This window comes from Gobio gobio (assembly GCF_949357685.1).
Source record: "Gobio gobio genome assembly, chromosome: 10".
Lineage (NCBI taxonomy): Eukaryota > Metazoa > Chordata > Actinopteri > Cypriniformes > Gobionidae > Gobio > Gobio gobio.
This window is the reverse complement of record NC_137116.1, coordinates 5,973,628-5,991,709: the sequence shown is the minus strand read 5'-3', so window position 1 is coordinate 5,991,709 and position 18,082 is coordinate 5,973,628. Positions and strand designations below refer to the sequence as shown.

The 18,082-nt window shown below is 44.1% G+C and overlaps 1 protein-coding gene across 4 annotated transcripts in view; it reads left to right on the top strand.

Moving 5' to 3' along the window:
- The first annotated feature begins 391 nt into the window (after positions 1-391).
- LOC307133022 (fibroblast growth factor receptor 1-A-like) overlaps positions 392-18,082 on the top strand; it is a 30,642-nt gene continuing 12,951 nt past the window's right edge. The window contains exons 1-6 of one of the 4 annotated variants that reach the window (XM_079827751.1): positions 401-585; positions 3,823-3,939; positions 6,660-6,832; positions 8,338-8,461; positions 12,567-12,757; positions 13,020-13,164. In XM_079827751.1, coding sequence (XP_079683877.1) covers positions 3,834-3,939; positions 6,660-6,832; positions 8,338-8,461; positions 12,567-12,757; positions 13,020-13,164 — 739 coding nt within the window. In that variant the 5' untranslated portion in view covers positions 401-585; positions 3,823-3,833. Of the gene's footprint in view, positions 586-3,822; positions 3,940-6,659; positions 6,833-8,337; positions 8,462-12,566; positions 12,758-13,019; positions 13,165-18,082 lie in introns of all 4 variants that reach the window. The other 3 variants (XR_013817354.1, XR_013817353.1, XM_079827752.1) reach the window with 3 other exon arrangements.

Here is an 18,082-nt window from a genome sequence, read left to right as displayed (position 1 = left end):
GTTTTTACGGATGTAGAAAAAATTATGTTAGAGGACTTTTTTGGGGGGGGGAAATGTCCCTGATCACGAAGATCCTTTTCCTTGTTTGATAATTCAACCAAAGTTTGAAGAGTATTCAGGTTGTTTCTTTCAACAAAAAAAAGTTTTCATCTGTTGATTTTTTTTTTTGTGTGGGGGGAAAGATTTGTATAATATGTGTGTGTTCATTCTCAACAAAAAGACACTTGTTGTCTGTTTTAAAAGTAGGTGATGATGTAAGACCTTAGTGGAGAGTTTTGTGTTAAAAAGGGGAAGGGAAAAAAAAGAAAACCCCATAAATGGTGACGTGATACACACACTCTCCCTCTCTCTCTCCCTCCCTCCCTCTCTCTCTCCCTCTGAGCGCAAACATAAACTGAACAGAGATTTTCAGTAAACGTTACCACAGTGACGCACTCGATGGGAAATTGGGTGTTAGTCATAAGTGTGATATAAGAAGTCATAAACTTCACATAATCTTCAGGACGAGCAAGTCTATTTGGGAGCCAGTTATTTTATGAACATCTGAACCTGAGCTGGGATTGTCTTTTTTCCAGAAAGAAAAAAGTGAGTATGCAAATGGACTCTTATGTTGGTTTGTAATAAAATACACATGCTTTTCTGTTTAATTGAATTTGAATCATATTAGTGTCCTAATGTTTTTATATACAACACTTGCCTTTTGGGAAGAGATGGAGTATGTTATGTTATGTATAAAGATACATTTTGTAAATATAAGGTGATTGATCACCATTAATTGTTTTACTATTATAATGCACCTTTCAGCTTGACAATTGTTTTTTGAAAGTACATTCAAAGTAGATATTAATATGTCATAAAAACTGTTTGTATATTTTTTAACACAGAAAGCATCTATGACATATTTTGTGCATTTCCAACAACTTGACAACACATTTGAGGAAGGTTTGAAGTCTGTGTATAATAATACTGTACTCCATACTAGCGATGATATACAGCATGAAAAAACACTGTTTGCAGTGTGTTTAAACTGTTGCTTTATTTATTGTTACTCTAATTAAATATCCAATATATCACAAATCCATCAGATTGGTCAGCTGACAAACTTCCTCCAGTTTAAATAATTTTTATTTATTCAGCAATGTTCTTTGATTGTTCTTACTTACTGTTTTGGTAAAATTCTGCCCTGACACTCAAAAGGGGTATTTCAGTTTTTTCAACATGAGTCACTTTTCAACATGAGACAACTTCCGGCAAATTTAGATTTGCTCTGCAAAAAGTTACTACTGAAAATGGTCTGGTTTTAACCAGGCTACACTTTTCCCAGAATGAGCAGGAAACCAGCCTGGCTCTAATGGATTGGCAGTCTTGCAACTCTTGGTGGGCCAGGTTTACTTATAAATAGTTTGTGTAAACAAAGGAAATAAAAACTAATTAAATAAATCTAACATTTACATCAGCCAAGTAATTTGGTCATAAAAAAGGAAAGCCTTCTTGATTTTATTTCCTTCCAGTAACCATACAGTTTCTATTTCCAAAAGTATATTAAGTGCATGTTACTCTAAAGAGAAGATGATCATATTATGCATATTATTTACATTTTAAACATTCTTTAGTGTGTAATGTTTTTGTTTGAGCATGAAAAAGTCCCTCCAGCAGGAGTTATTCTCTATATTAGGGATGAAACAGTATGGGAATTTCACATCACGATTATAGTTACCCAAATTATCAATATTAATCACGGTTTTGTTCAAATGAGATGAAAGTGTTCTAAAAGAACAGATGCACACACTGACATTTTTTTGTTGTTGGTTATATGTAAATGAGCATTGTAGTACACACCCAAATCAAGTCCACATGAAATGTATACCATGACAGGTCATCCTGTTTAGCTCTGATAAGGTTATGTATAAAGCTCCTTAATCTAGACAGAGAAACACTAACAGTTGATTGTCTGAAAAAAACAAACAAAATGGTGTAAATATAATCTCAAATATTATCTCTGTAAATATATTATCAAGCAATCAGTGTTCTATCAGTTATGACGCATTTAAATCTAGCATATTTTGTGTTTGAGCCCAAACAGTATCCTAGTAACATAATACGTATCCATATTTTTATATGATTTGACAGTTTATTTTATTAAATATCAAAAAACCTGACACCGAGATGAACACTTTACAGTCAGTTTTATGACTGTAAGTCATTCTCTTCAAATGCTATTGAAGTTAGAAACGTGTATCAATGTTGTAACTTTAGAGACGGTCCCTAAATTTGTGAATATCGAACGTAAAGCAAACTTTATGCCAGTTATATCAGATGCGCTGTGGTTCTGCTGTGTTTGTTTGAAACTTTTTTCACTGCTGAAATAGAACAAAAACAGTCAACCACTGTATGATGAATGAATCTCCTGTCCCTGTCACCATTTCTTCTCATTCAAAAAACAACGTTGCACGCTGCTCCTGCACCAGATGGATGCTGACTGGACAGGATTTACCGCGAGTTTTCAAAATCGTGATAATCACACGCGGTTTTAATGATAATTCAATTTTAAACGATATTACTAACCGTCAGTACATTTTATAGTGGTTTATTGTGAAACCGGTAACCGTTCCATCCCTACTCTAGGCTATATCAGTGTCACTGTTTTTGAACTCTCTGAAACGCCTCCATTATAGTCTTGAGTTTTCTTCCAGGAACAAACACATCACAATATTCCTCATTTAAATAATTCCCGCCCCAAGGCATACGCAGAATAAAGGGGCGGAGTCCTATTGAGTTAGTGGTAGGCTGAATCCAAAATCGCCCCCTAAACCCTCAATCACTACCTCCTACTTTAGTCCACTAATACAGTTCACTTGAAGGAGTAAATGAAAACAAGTGAGTGAATTCGGAACAGCTGCTGTGTGTACAATGTGGGATAGAATGAGTGCACTCAATAACATCCACTATGGTTTCGGACACCACTACAAATGACTGTCCCCTTAAAAAGTGCCCTATTTAAGGGTATGGGGGCGATTTCGGATTCAGCCGTGTTGAAACTCACGATTATGGTAAGGGGCTGGACATTTCCCAAACACGCTCAAAGTGCTTGATCAACCACAACACTCTGGTCCAGCCAACCAATCAGAACACATTACGCTTTTCAGAAGGAGGGGCTTCATAAAGACAGGAAACTAAACAGAGCGTTACTGATAGACTGGGAAGAGAGGTGCTGCAACAATGGAGAACATGAGAAAAATCATGTTTTTTTAACATTCAAGCATAAGGCTGTGTGTCCACCAAAGCATTTTATCATGCGGCTGGCGTATTTTTCCAATTGTTTTCAATGGGAGTGACACATTTTTAGAACGCCGTAAGCATGAGGCACTGAGCACCTATTTCACGCTCAAACGCTGATCGCTCTGCATTTTTTACCAGTCGCCAAGAGTTGAAGAATGTTCTGGGTAAAACGCAGCACTCATCACTGTCACTTTTTACCCAGCCGTCCAATCACAGTGGAGGAGGGGTGGGACAAATACAACAACGACCAACCGCCACATTCTGCTTGTGCAATGTCAACAGATGACAACGACAAGCATAATAACGGAACACAATAATTTAAAACGAGCCAGAGCAAATACTTTACATCTGCATTTTTATATATGAACAATACAAAAACAAACTATCTGTGAAATGAAATACTAGGAACTATTCCGCAAGCAACCGTATCATATTCCGTATCATAGCAAGCGAAGCCTCTCAACTGAAAAAAATGCTGCGCTGCCATAATGCTCTCAAGTGCCCACAGCTAGACACGGCCTAAAGCTTCTTTTTTTAATGAAGAGCTGAGCTGGATGCAGAGAGAATCCTTGATGATGATGATGATGAAGACCATGTTGCTGCTGATCTCAGTACTCCTAACACTTCAGTCCTATGGCATATCAGCGACACGAGATGTGGGTACGTTTCTTCCAACAAAATCAGGTGTGATCGTTTTCATTTGTCTAACCTGAAATTAAATTAGGCTTTTTTTTTTTTTTTTTTGCAGTAGCAAGATTTCTTTATATATGACTTCTGTTGTGATTTGCTAACCTCATCACAATCATAAAAACACCATTAAGATTTCTCAATGACCTAATTTAAGCCTAGGTTCAGTAAGTTAAATTGTGTATTTGCAGGTAAGGATTAGTTGAGATGTAATTCTTTATGCAGCAATTTATTAAACAAAAACATGGAAATCATCCAAGAGTAAGACATTGATAATCCCACAGCACCAAAACAGCTTTGGGAAAACAGACAATAAGACAAAGACAACCATCAAAGGACTCTTACACAGGGCTACAAAACAAGTAACTAAACAAAAAACAGGTGACTGTAATGAGTAACTATGGCAACCAATTAGAACACACTCAGGCTGCATCCAAAATTGCATATTTCCCTACTATAAAGTAGGTGAAAACAGTATGTGATAAAAGTATGTCTGAATTCACAGTACTCATAAAAGAGCAGGCAAAAATTACACTTACTATCCCATGAGGCCACGGGAGAGGATTTATGAATGACAGTGACGCTGAAGGTCATGTGCTAATGACAACATGCCAAATGTAGTACGTCCAGATTACATTTATACTACAGTCATACTATATAAAACATACTTTTTTAGCAAGTAATTAGGCCTACTTATTCAAAGTAAGTTCCTACTCAAGAAAGTACCTGATTTTTTGGACACAGCCTCTGAGAACAAGAAAACAGGAAATGAGAAAACAGATAAAATATCCTTCAAAACAACCCCCCTTGTTTTAACATCCCTAATTATAACTGCATTTTAATATCCTGTTTTTAATGTTAGCTCTGGTCAAGCCCATTTACTAGCAATTAAAGGTCCCATGGCATGAAATTTTCATTTTATGAGGTATTTCAACATTAATATGAGTTCCCCTAGCCTGAATATTGTCCCCAAGTGGATAGAAATGTTGATCGGTGTAAACCCGAGTTCTGGCTGTCTTTCTCTGCCTTTGAGAAAATGACAGGCCAGACGAGCCAATCCTGAAGTCTCCTGGTTTGACGTCCAAGCAGGAACGGTTACCTCCCTTTCCTCCGCCCAGAGAATCTGGCACGCCCATGCAAGCGCTATATTATTGTCCTCGGCTTGTGAACGAGTGAACGCTGGCAGTTTCTCAGTGTTTGGATGTACAAATGAAAACAGAAGTCTTTTTTCAGTTCCTTCTGATCTGTGATCAGTGGTTTCTTATGTGTAGCTAATTATTTATTATTCGTGCACACACTGCGGCTTCTCTCTCTCCCGACAGAACGGTGTTTTCTATCTTGTGAGTCAGTGTTTTTGTACGTCCTCGTCGCGTCTATCTGTTCTTAAATGTGCATACAGTCGGGAGTTTCTGCTCAACATAGGCAAAGCCACATCTCTTTAGAGATAAACCTCACGCACGCCGAAGCTCGGCCTTCAACATCCCCGACCCCCAGTAATGCATCTGGCCCACAGCGGAGGCACCAAACGCGGCGTGAGATTAAGCAGAAGGGGGGTAAGCGTGAGGGTATCCGGCTAGGCTAGCCAGCTTTCCCCACAATAAACTGGATTACATTCGATTACTGCTGTTGTGTCTTTGTTTGCGCTGTGTAAGTTACTCAATGCGCGTCACTGACGCTTTTCATATGATTGGAACATATCTAGAAATAATGCTTTAATCAAACTTACTAACTCGTTCATCTCGCTGTAATGGTACATTGCATGTGTTCCAAAGTTGGTAGAATAATCATGAAGACGGACTCGGCGTGACTGGGACTCGTGTTTATTCAGAACTCTCAGATACAAACACAATAAACTCGCGCTGATAGACAGAGCTTTCACAAGTCACAACTCCGTAGTTACTATAAATAACTTTGTTAGCAATCGCTCCGTCTCCGTGATGTCCGGTTCGCGACCGAATCATTCTTTTGAATCGGTTCTTTTTAGTGAACCGAACCAGTTCACCAAATCCGACTGAATCGTTCTAAACGGTTCGCGTCTCGAGTCAGCGCTGATCCATAATTTACTAAAGTTACTAACTTTCTGACATGAGTGACAGCCCCTCCGACTAGAAATAAACGAATAACCTGAAGTATATTCTAGTAACTACAACAGTTCACCCTGAACTGAGACATGCTGAGAGAACTGATGAGAAGTGAACTCAGGTCCATCCGTCTCTCTGGCAGCAGCTCGTGCGTCGTAGACCTCGTTAAACCACGCCCCCTCCGCTCATTTCAAATGCAAAGATGTCAGCCTATCACAACAGTGGGCGTTTTTACTGAAGTCTCACAGCAGACACGCCTCTTGTAACAGGGCAGTTAGCCACAGGGCAAACCGCAGTATAGACAAAATGCCTTTTATTTCTAAATTATGACATTTTATGATGTAAAAATCATACTAACAATATAAGTACACCTCAGGAAACACTATAAAATAATAGAAAAATGCCATGCCATGGGACCTTTAAGTATCCAGAAATTATGACTTTCAAAATCGTGCAATTTGAACTCAGCTTTAGGACAATCACTCTCCTGGAACGTACTCTTTTTGATTGGATTACTGTTCTAAGATTTTTATTCTCTTGATATTGCTCACATTGTAGCTTCATTTAGATTTACATTTAGCTTATTTTCTGTACTTTCTATCTGTTTCTCAGCAATGGCTCCTGTTTGGGCTCAACCTGATAAGATGGAGAAGAAGCTCCTCCAGGTTCCCGCCAGCAACACTGTCAAGATCCGTTGCCAGGCCAACGGTAACCCTAGACCAACACTCAAGTGGCTCAAGAACGGCAAAGAGTTTAAGAGAGACCAGCGAATAGGAGGCTTCAAGGTGAGGGCAACTACACTCTAAAAAAAAAAGGCTCGTAATCATAGGGGAACCTTTTTTAGTGCTATATAGCACCAATTTTGGTGCTTCAGTGGTTCTTCAGCGGTTCTTCAGAGGTGCTATATAGCACCTTAGTCAAAGAACCGGTGAAGAACCTCTGAAGAACCGCTGAAGAACCTCTGAAGAACCGCTTTCCACAGAATTTCCGTTATTTGTGAGAAAACGTTTCCCTGCTAAACACAGAATTTTCCGTGTTTTCACTCTGAGACGCTAGGGGGCGCTATTACACATCTTCTGAATGAGTACAGAATCCCCTGATCAAAACAAAGGCGAAGGAGACGCAAAAATAGAACCAAGTGATCGTATGTAAGCAGATGCATATGTAAAATAACGTGATCATCAACATTAAAGGGTTACTTCAGTGATTAGCATTAAGCTTTAATTACTTGTAGGTTTATTAATGAAGGTTAAAAACTACAGCCAGTAGAAGGAGCTAGTTCCGCATGTTATCAACCCGCCCACAGGGGGGATCTCACTCACAGAATGTAAATGCGCACGGCCGCTCAGCTCGGGCATTCATTACGGAGCAGTGCGGAGCAAAGTGAGTGTTTTAACTTTTCAATGAATTCCTATGAAAGTTAAGCTTCCATATGCGATCTGAAAACGCGCCAGACTGGACACGCACCGTGAATGACTGCCGCACTTACCTCAGCTCTTACCTCATGACTTTCATTCGGCTCACTCACACTTTATTGAAAATACATGTTCAGTGTAGTGTCTATTCTCTAACTGAACGAAATGATTGTATTGCTATGAAAAACAAAACGACGGTGGGGGCGGTGTCATGGTGGGCAAGTGATAACCAGTGGCCGTGGCTTTGGGAGTGGCCTCGTTGGGCAGCGAAGCAAGTGCATTCTGGGAGTTGTTGTCTTTGATCCACATGAGACAAAAATAAATGTTCTGTCTTTTCTCAGTCTACAAGGCACCAAATTCAAAAATAATTTCACATTTCTACTACATAAATGACACACATTCATCTTCCCGACGCTGAAGTACCCCTTTAAACATCATATAAATCAAAACTGTCTAATGTTACTGAATGAAATGTCGTCCAAGGACGAGCTATAGGACTGTGCAAGCATTAGGGATGTTGATGGACTAGTCCATCTAGTCCATCTGTGTTTGATCATCGCTTTGAATCTGATCTGGATGTAGTTTAAAAAATTTTAAAAAAAGATTTTCTCAGCTTTTTGTTCAAAATGTTGCTTTACCCATACCCAAACTTACCCATAATTAAAAAAGGAATGCATGATATTCATACAACAAAATATTCTATGGGCCATTACATTTTTGTGAAAATTATGAAAAACCCTGGCGGTGGCTGGCAACTTTTTTTTTTAAACGCTGGCGTCACTTACATCCTAATTTAGCTCCACTGTAAATATCCATGTTGTTTGGCAAACATGTGTTTTTTATGTAGTATGTAAGTTTATTGTGTTACTGCACAGGTTCGAGAGCACATGTGGACCATCATAATGGAGTCGGTGGTACCATCAGACAAAGGCAACTACACTTGCCTGGTGGAAAACAAATACGGCAGCATCAATCACACCTACCAGCTGGATGTAGTCGGTCAGTCATATTTATTTTCTTTTCTTGCATATTAAAAGTTAATTTGATGTAAATGTCATCTTCAAGGACATGTACATGTACTCTATTGATGGTGCGTGTTAAATGATACATTGCAAATATGAAATGTTTCCATGAGGCAGTGGAATAAGTCCCCGTCCACACGGAGATGCGTTTAGCTGTATCAGCGTTTCGTCCACACGGATCCGGCGTTTTGGGAGCATGAAACCGATATTTTTTGAAACCGGGTCCCAGAAAGGATAAATCTGAAACCGACACCCTTGCGTTTTCATGTGTACAGCCAATCCGTATATTTTGTGAAATGGTGATGTCATCACACCACGTCCCGTGTGGGAAAGATTAGAAAGGGATACAACAACTACGGGCACTGGGCATGCACACATCAATATTGCATCATTGAATTACTGTATTTGCATTATTGTAAGGGTAGGTTTAGGGTGTCGGTGTTAATAAAACACAATCTGGTAAGTGGCACATTTATTTATTGTTATTTTATTGTGAGATTTTGCCTCATTTACTACCATTGCTGTACCCCTTCTAGCCACAACTCTTCTTCTCTGTTTTTAGTTTATTTCTGTGGCAGAATTACAGCGCCACATACTGGCCTGGCATGTATACTACATCGTTTTGAGCCGTTTTCATTGCTCTCGTGTGTACGCCGATATTTCTTGAAACCAGTGTTAATTTCGTTGACGAATAATTTTCGTCATAATTTTCGTCAACGACCTTTTTTCCCTGACGAAAACGAGACGATAACTAAATAAAAAATAGTGTTAGATGACTAAAACTATAACGAAAATCAACTCTCCTTTTCGTCAACAAATAAAAACGAGACGAAAATGTTAGGGAGGGACGATTAGGGAAGAGATCCAGTCAGAACTGATGTCCGCGCACATTTGATTTGGACGTGCTGATCTAACCGCTGGAGAACACGGCGCTGTTGCACGTTCTACAGGCTCACGCAAGCATCCCCAATCCAGCGCTCCAGAGCGGCTCACAATCAATGAATAACACACATTTATGCCAGGCAATTGTTTATGAACTAATGCTGATGAATAAGGACAATGTTTACTTTACGATGTTTATATAGTAATGTGTTTTAGACGGTTGTAGCATATTTTATCGCCCTCATCTGAACTTGAATGAGCTCCTACAACTACAATAAAGGCTCAGACATTTCAAAATAAGAGTCCCGGTGTATTTCCAGCTGGTTTATAATTAAAAGTCACGCATTATATATTCGTTTTTGCTTACACAATAAACTGTATTTAGTTTCATTCCCATTTAATTCATAGTCAGTAGGAAAGACCAGTATTTAACACATATTCAATAAAGTATCAGGGTTATAATAGTTCACTAAAACCATTAAAAAAATCTTTGTTACTTAAAATTAAATAAATGTTAACTGAAATAAAAAAAAAAAAAATAAAAAAAGTTATTTGAATCTTTAGCTTAACATGATATAGGCTACTAACTAAAACAGAAATACAAAATCTTTCTGTTTTAGATACAAACTATATAGATGTTTTTAAAAACAAACAAAAAAAGTGAATTGAGCTCTCTTTTGTGAATTTTTAATGTTAAAAACAAAATTTGAAAAAGTTTGAAACGCTCAAGTTGAAAAATCTGAACTTTGGCGGATATTTCGCGCCGTGTTAACCAATCAGGAGCTTGCTCTAGTAGTGGCAACAATGAGGAGAAAATCTGTATATTAATATCTGGTTCAGACAATATGATTATCACTGTGATAACATTAAATGACATGAAACACAACCCAGTCTCTTTTTGTTAAATGCAAGTTTATGTATGATCAATAATACAAAAGTATAAGTAATGTATAACAAGCTATATATGAAATAAAGCAAACAATGCAGTCAAACATTCAAAGTCAGTGCTAGTAGGCTAACGTTACAACTGCAACTTACAGTTATAGCCTAAAAATATAAAGTAATGAAACTTATCTTTGCCCTCAGCCTAAACGATTTGCCAGGGAACAAATTATAGATCCATGAGACCAAAGATCGGCCGTTACAAGACGAATTATAGCTCGAGACACACCACAGAGACATCAGAGCCAGCGGTAGACGGCAGAAGGACTGGCCGAGGAAAGGTTGCCCTCGCCGGCTTTCACGTGCGCTGAGCGCCGCTGTCCGCTGGAGCTCACAGCTCCGACAACGGCAGATAAAATGTTCAAATAGGCACTGTTTATATAAATAAACCACAGATTTGAGCTTTAAACAACTACATTATCGACTGAAAAAGTCTTAAAACTACGTTTTGTCACACATTAACAGTAGATATTAGCAAAAAAAAGACATGTAAACACAACCCATGTCAGCCATTTCTCAACGAGACGAGCTGCTGGCGGAAGCCCCGCCCATGACGCGAATTCGCATCTGTTGTGCAGTGAATGTCACGCGCGATTCACCGGTGTGAACGCCACATTAGACATGTTAGAGACATGGTTAGTGGCTCAAAATGAGATTAGAGTAATTGGAATAAGGTCATTCATTTCAAAATCTGATTGGCTGACTCAATGGACTTAATTGATGCCTTTATTATATTGCACTGATTTATTCATGAAGGTATCTGTCACATCAGCCAATCAGTGAACCCATGTAAACAGAGGCCACTGTGACATAATTTGCACCATACACACCACTGGATTTTGTCACTCACACACAAGACACTCATACATTTATGCCATCAAGTCCTCTTGAGACATTCAGAGGTTGTAATTGCAATGTGCTTGATTTTGGTCAAGGTCATTATACATATATTTTGTTTTCTTCAGAAATGTAAATGGAAGCCCATATTTCCAATCAACCTAGGTTGCAACATTCCTGTGCAGCCACAGAGTTGTTGAGAAAAGATTAGTTTAGTTTTGTCGCACAACAGAACATTTGCATTCAAATTTAATGCTAAGCTTTATCTATTTATCATCAGCAGTACCCAAAATGTATACAAGCTAAATCAGGCATCAGCAACCCAAATAAAGTCCCTCAAACTTGCACACAGACGTACACTGAATTGCCAAAAGTATTGGCAATATACAAGACATTTTGGATCATTTCATGCTCCCAACTTTGTGGGAAAAGTTTGGGGATGGCCCCTTCCTGTTCCAACATGACTGTGCATGGATGAGCGAGTTTGGTGTGGAGGAACTTGACTGGCCAGCACAGAGTCCTGACCTCAACCCGATAGAACACCTTTGGGATGAATTAGAGCGGAGACTGCGAGCCAGGCCTTCTCGTCCAACATCAGTGCCTGACCTCACAAATGCGGATCTAGGAGAATGGTCAAAAATTCCCATAAACACACTCCTAAACCTTGTGAAAACTCAATATTAAACCCTACAGATTAAGAATGGGATGTCATTAAAGTTAATGTGCATGTAAAGGCAGGCGTCCCAAAACTTTTGGCAATATAGTGTACAGCCTGTTTTATTAAGTTAGGAGCTATAAATACTATTAAAGTGAATTAACACACGTGCCATAAGGTTGCCGATTCCTGAGCTAAATTGTACAGTCAACGTTCACAATTAAAATGATAATCAATACCTTTTTGCTTCCACCATCATTAATTAACTTGTCATTGTCAACCTGAGTTTCCTAGTATTAATCTTAACTTTTGTTGTGTTCATGTCAGTGTGCTTTCGCTGTGTAATTCGGATCACTCCAGCAACAATTCACTGCTGTCCTACACTCACACACAAAACACTCTTGAGTCGTACTTTTGGACTTTGTGATGTGCAGAGCATACCAACTTATTCCATTGCTCAAGTTCATTGTCTGTATTCGCCTTCTTTTGGTCAGTAGGCCTGAGAGTTGGGCTGTTTCTTCAAAAAACATTTCCACTCATTTTTGCCAAATTACAGCAATTATGTTTCTAGTCTGCATGTTAAATGGGCCGCTCCCTCCAAGTTCTGAGATTAGTGTTTAATGGAAATCTTATAAATATTCCATGTTTCACAATGCTGACCCCAACTTTGAATTCTTTAAGAGGCAAAAAAGCTAATCAGAGTAAAAATCTTTTATGTTAATTAGGCTCATTTTAACTACACTGTATAATGTGTTTGTGTGAGCAGAGCGTTCACTGCACAGGCCGATCCTTCAGGCGGGGTTACCTGCTAACCGTACAGTAGTGGTGGGAAGTGACGTGGAGTTTGAATGTAAAGTCTTCAGCGATACTCAGCCACACATCCAGTGGCTGAAGCACATCGAGGTGAACGGCAGCAAATACGGCCCTGACGGACTGCCGTACGTTTGGATCTTGAAGGTAAAACCTCTTCACTAGTCTGAGATTGTCCTAAGTGTGTCAAGTAGTGACAGTTTACAATATTTAATCTTACACTTGTTGTCAAAACCTGTTGTCCATGTTTTTTTTAAACTTTAACCGTGTTATGTCATGAGAGCAGTATGGGCAGGGGCCCAACAAGGACCCAAAAACATGCTTCAAAATGTTATGCAAAGCATTCTCTCTCTCCTCTTGTGGGTTTTCCCGGATCCCTCTTGGTTCATCCTGTGGTTCTTTTCTCTAGACGGCAGGCGTGAACACTACGGATAAGGAGATGGAGATACTGCAGATCAGGAATGTGTCTTTAGAGGATTCTGGAGAGTACACCTGCTTGGCTGGGAACTCTAAAGGCTACTCCCATCACTCTGCATGGTTGAATGTCTATAAAGGTATCTTTGGCTCTTGTGGTGCTCTTTTTGGTTGATGGTTTCATATCCCGTTTTAACAGCGTCAGTTCAAACTACATTACATGCACTCAAATAATCTGTGCGTAATCAGATTGATGGCTCAATCGGGCTAGTAGAAGCCTCTATCGATCTTTCTGACCCTGATTCAAATTAAATTAAAAATCAGATTGATAGGGGTGGTGTAGACCTGAAATAATCCAATCAACAGGAAAACATTCAGCATGTAAATGCTTGAATTAAACAAAATTTTGCATTAAAAAAAAAAGACTTGAGCACATCATGCGTATATGTTTACATGCATGATTTTTGATGTATCATGTCGAACGAAAAACTGGTCAGTGGTTGCAGCCAAATATTTGCTAAAAAAATATTTGCTTTCAGACGAATACAATCCGAGTTATATTAAAAAATCTTAGCTCTTCCAAGCTTTATAATGGCAGTTAATGGCTGTTCCCTTTCGTTCAGTCACTCCGACGTACGTCAGTGACTGACGAATGGGGGTTTCGCTTAGAAGCCAATCATCTTCGAGAATTTAACAGCGCCCAATGGCGTGCCAATGCTATGGGCATGCGAAATTTGCATGCGTAACTCCGCCCCACCGTGTGGGTATATAAGGAAGTACGCTGGCAACATCGCATTGTGTTTCTGCTTTGGAGCCAAGAGCATCTCTTCACTCCTACAAGCCTGATTTCTGAAGTCCTCTCTTCAGTCTTCGAGACGAGCGGTTCTCCAGGGTGTTGGTGTGACAGCGCGTTCCAGCGATCTCATGCTGCCTGCCTGCTGATCTGTGCAGTGATCTGCAACAGCTGTGTGTGTGTTTCCCTGGGCGCTTCGGCACTTCTGCAGAGCTTTCCTCTCACAAAAAGAGCTTGCGCGTGGCACGTCTTTTTCAAGACGGTTCGCCCGTGCACTTCCGGGTGCGATCGATCTCCGTTGCTATGGGCACATTCACTGCTCGATGTGTTTGGGCTTCAGCACGTTCGGGCAGTGTTTGTGGATGTGTCATGTTCCCACTGCGGGAACGTGACCATCGCAATGTCGTGGTCGAGACTCAGTGATCTCCGTGAGGAGAGAGAGTCCCCTCTGCCACACCCCTATCTACCGTCTCCGGGAGAGGTGGTACTTTGGCTGGTGGCCAGGGTGACCTGAGGGCGGTGCCGTGGTATTAAGAACCCCGACGATCATTCGGGCCACGCCCCCTCTCGCACATCGCTTCCCGAGTGTTGGACTGAAACAGCGGCCCATCTCTGACGCCTCGTTCGTTCAGTTCACGCTTCGGATAGCAGTGAGATGTCGATCGCCGCATCCCAAGGTGGGCTGGAGTCCTTTGGGGATGACGATTAGGTTGTGCTCTGCCTCCGGGTGTGTCAGCGCTGCCTGATCCGACCTAAAGTTGACAGTCATGTTATCTCGGACAGCCACGAGTCTCGCGCTGGTGTGGAACTCCGCCCAGTCGCGAGTGCTCGTGGTTGCGCGATTGGTTTTTGGGGGCGGCACCCGACAGCTGTTGGGCCCCGCCCCCAATGCCTTTCGCTCCCGAGGTGCATGAGGAGATCACGCGGTCCCGGAAGTCCCCGTGCTTCCCGCGATCGTTTGGTGGCCTCCTCCGCCTTCTCTGCCCTTGATGGGGCCGCGGTCTAAGGGAACACTGGGGCCGCCTCTTCCACCCTGTTGAACTCTCTGTTGCGCACTATGGTGTCCACAGAGGGCTTTGACGTGGCGTGGTGTGGCTGTCCTAAGCACCCTCCCAAAGCCTGTGGGCTCGTCTACTTCGGTGGCGTGGTCCTGCAGAGCTACGGGCAGGCCGCCGCCCCTTTGCACATGCACAAGGGTGGAGCCGACCCAGGGCTCTTCAATGAGCTGCGTGCCGCAACTGATCCCGCCCCCCGGGCGGTGAAGGTGGCCACACGCTCCCTGGGTCGGGCGATGTCCACAGCTGTGGTCCGGGAGAACACCTGGCCTTACCTGGTGATATGGAGGACGTTGAGCGGGCCCGCCTCCTCAACTCGCCCATATCCCAGGCTGGCCTCTTCGGCGGTACGGCTGGGAACCGCGCCCAACGGTTCTCGGCCGCCCGAAAGCAGACTGAGGCTGTAACATGTACTGCCCCGGCGGCCAGCTGCTGCACCAGCCGCCGGCTCAGTCGCCTCAGCCCGCTTACCGCCGAGGGCGCCCTCCCCCCTCCCGCCCGGCCCAGCAGCAGCCTTCACCTGGGCCGCGCCGTGGAGGTGGTTGCAGGATGACGCCCAGTCCGCTCTACAGCCTGGTTAAACGCCAGGCTGGAGGTGGACAACTCAGAGATGGGTTCCAGTTCTTCCCAGGGGATGGTAGCAGGGCCTCTCCTTCCCCCGGTGGAGGGCCGGGGGAAAATCCTTCCGCTGCTGGCCCCCGGGCTAGCAGCGCTTGGGAAGAACTCATGTTCCTGTCTCTGAGGACCCAGAGACCGGTGATGACGGTGTGCGCCACCCACGGGTCACGCCACTCGCATCCCTCTCTGTCGCCAGCCTCCTGGCAGAGCAGACCCCAGTGGAACGCGCGTCCTTCCCTGGTCTCCTCTGTCAAGACGCAGCCGTTAACCGCACCCCCACACCGGGACGCCCAACAGCCTCCCTAGTCCGGGTCGGTAACGCTGCATCGCTGCCCCACACCGGGTACGTCTGTAGTCCGAATGACCCCGCTGGTGCAGTTCCTGGGAGCCTGGCTTCAGATTCCAGGGCTGTCCCGTTGGATCGCGAAGACAATCAGGCGCGGCTACGCGATTCAGTTCGCGCAGGCTCCTCCCTGCTTCCGGGGAGTCCGCTTACTATGGTCGGGGCTAATGCCCCTGTCATGCGAGCGGAGGTTGCCACCCTACTGGCGAAGGGTGCGATCGAGCCTGTCCCTCCAGCCGAGATGAAGTCCGGGTTCTACAGCCCCTACTTCATTGTACCCAAAAAGACCGGTGGGTTAAGACCAATCCTGGACCTGCGCATCTTGAACCGTTACCTACACAAGCTTCCGTTCAAGATGCTTTCCGTTCAAGCTTTCCTTTTCGAATGCGTTTGTCTGGTCGATTGGTTTGCAGCGATCGACCTGAAGGACGCCTACTTCCATGTCTCCTACCTCGACTCAGACCGTTCCTACGGTTTGCTTTCGAGGGGCGGGTATGTCAGTACGCGGTCCACCCATTCGGGCTATCTCTGTCCATCTCTGCAGCCCTTGCACCCCTCCGGCAGCACGGGGTTCGCATCCTGATTTCCTCGACGACTGGCTCATAATGAGTCACTCTCGAGAGCAGGTTTGCGGACACAGATCTGGTTCTCCACCACTTAGCCCGCCTGGGCCTTCGGGTCAACTGGGAGAAGAGCAAACTCTGCCCCGTGCAGAGGATCTCTTTTCTCGGTATGGAGATCGACTCGGTCGCCATGTGCGCGCAGCTTACGAGCGAGTGCGCGCAGTCTCTGCTGACTTGCCTCTGTCAAATCGAGAGCAAGATTGCGGTTCCACTGAAACACTTTCAGAGGCTCCTGGGGCAAATGGCATCTGCAGCCGCGGTGACGCCGCTCGGATTGCTACATATGAGACCGCTTCAGCACTGGCTTCGCGATCGAGTCCCGAGATGGGCATGGCGGTCTGGCACGCTCCGGGTCCAAGTAACCTGGGCCTGCTTACAGACACTCACTCCGTGGTCGAACCTCAGTTTTCTACGGACCGGCGTGTCCTTAGAACGAGTTTCCAGGCATGTTGTTGTATCAACAGATGCCTCCTCCACGGGCTGGGGTGCCATGTGCAATGGACAAGCAGCCGCGGGCTCCTGGACAGGACCCCAGCGCCTTCTGCATGTCAATTGCCTCGAGTTGCTGGCAGTACGGTTCGCCCTGCACCGCTTCCGAGCGTTGCTGAGGGGTCAACACGTACTTGTCCGGACAGACAACACGGCCACTGTAGCGTACATCAACCACCAGGGCGGTCTACGCTCCCGCCGTATGTCTCAACTCGCCGCCATCTCGTTTTATGGAGTCAGAAGCACCTGAGGTCCCTTCGTGCTATCCACATCCCGGGAGAACTGAACCATGCAGCCGACGAGCTCTCACGGATTCAGCCACTTCCTGGAGAATGGAGACTCCATCCCCAGACGGTCCAGCTGATTTGGGAACAGTTCGGCGACGCACAGGTAGATCTGTTTGCCTCCCACGACTCTTCCCACTGCAGCCTGTACTATTCCCTGACCGAGGGCACGCTCGGCACGGATGCACTGGCGCACAGCTGGCCCCAGGGCCTACGCTTATATGCGTTTCCCCCAGTGAGCCTTCTCGCACGAGTTCTGTGCAAGATCAGGGAGGACAAGGAGCAGGTCATGTTGGTCGCCCCGTATTGGCACGGCCAGACCTGGTTCTCAGAACTGCTACTCCTTGCGACAGCCCCTCCCTGGCCTATCCCTCTGAGACCGGACCTCCTCTCTCAGAGACGGGGCACCCTATGGCACCCGCGTCCAGCGCTCTGGAAGCTCCACGTGTGGCTTCTGGACGGGACGCGGCAAGTTTGAGTGGCCTGCCACCTACGGTGGCCGCCACCATCACTTCCGCTAGGGCAGAGTCTACATGACACCTCTATGCGTTGAAGTGGAACCTCTTCGTCACCTGGTGCTCTTCCCGCCAAGAAGACCCCTGGAAATGCCCGATCGGGTCCGTGCTTGAGTTTCTCCAAGAGGGGCTGGAGCGAAGGCTGTCTCCCTCCACCCTGAAAGTGTATGTGGCTGCAATATCTGCCCATCACGACCTATTGGGAGACAAAAAGGTAAGTCAGCACGACCTGATCATCAGGTTCCTGAGGGGTGCGAGGAGACAGAATCCTCCTCGCTCTCCTCTCGTTCCCTCTTGGGACCTCTCAGTAGTCTTGAGTGCTCTGCAGAGGCCTCCCT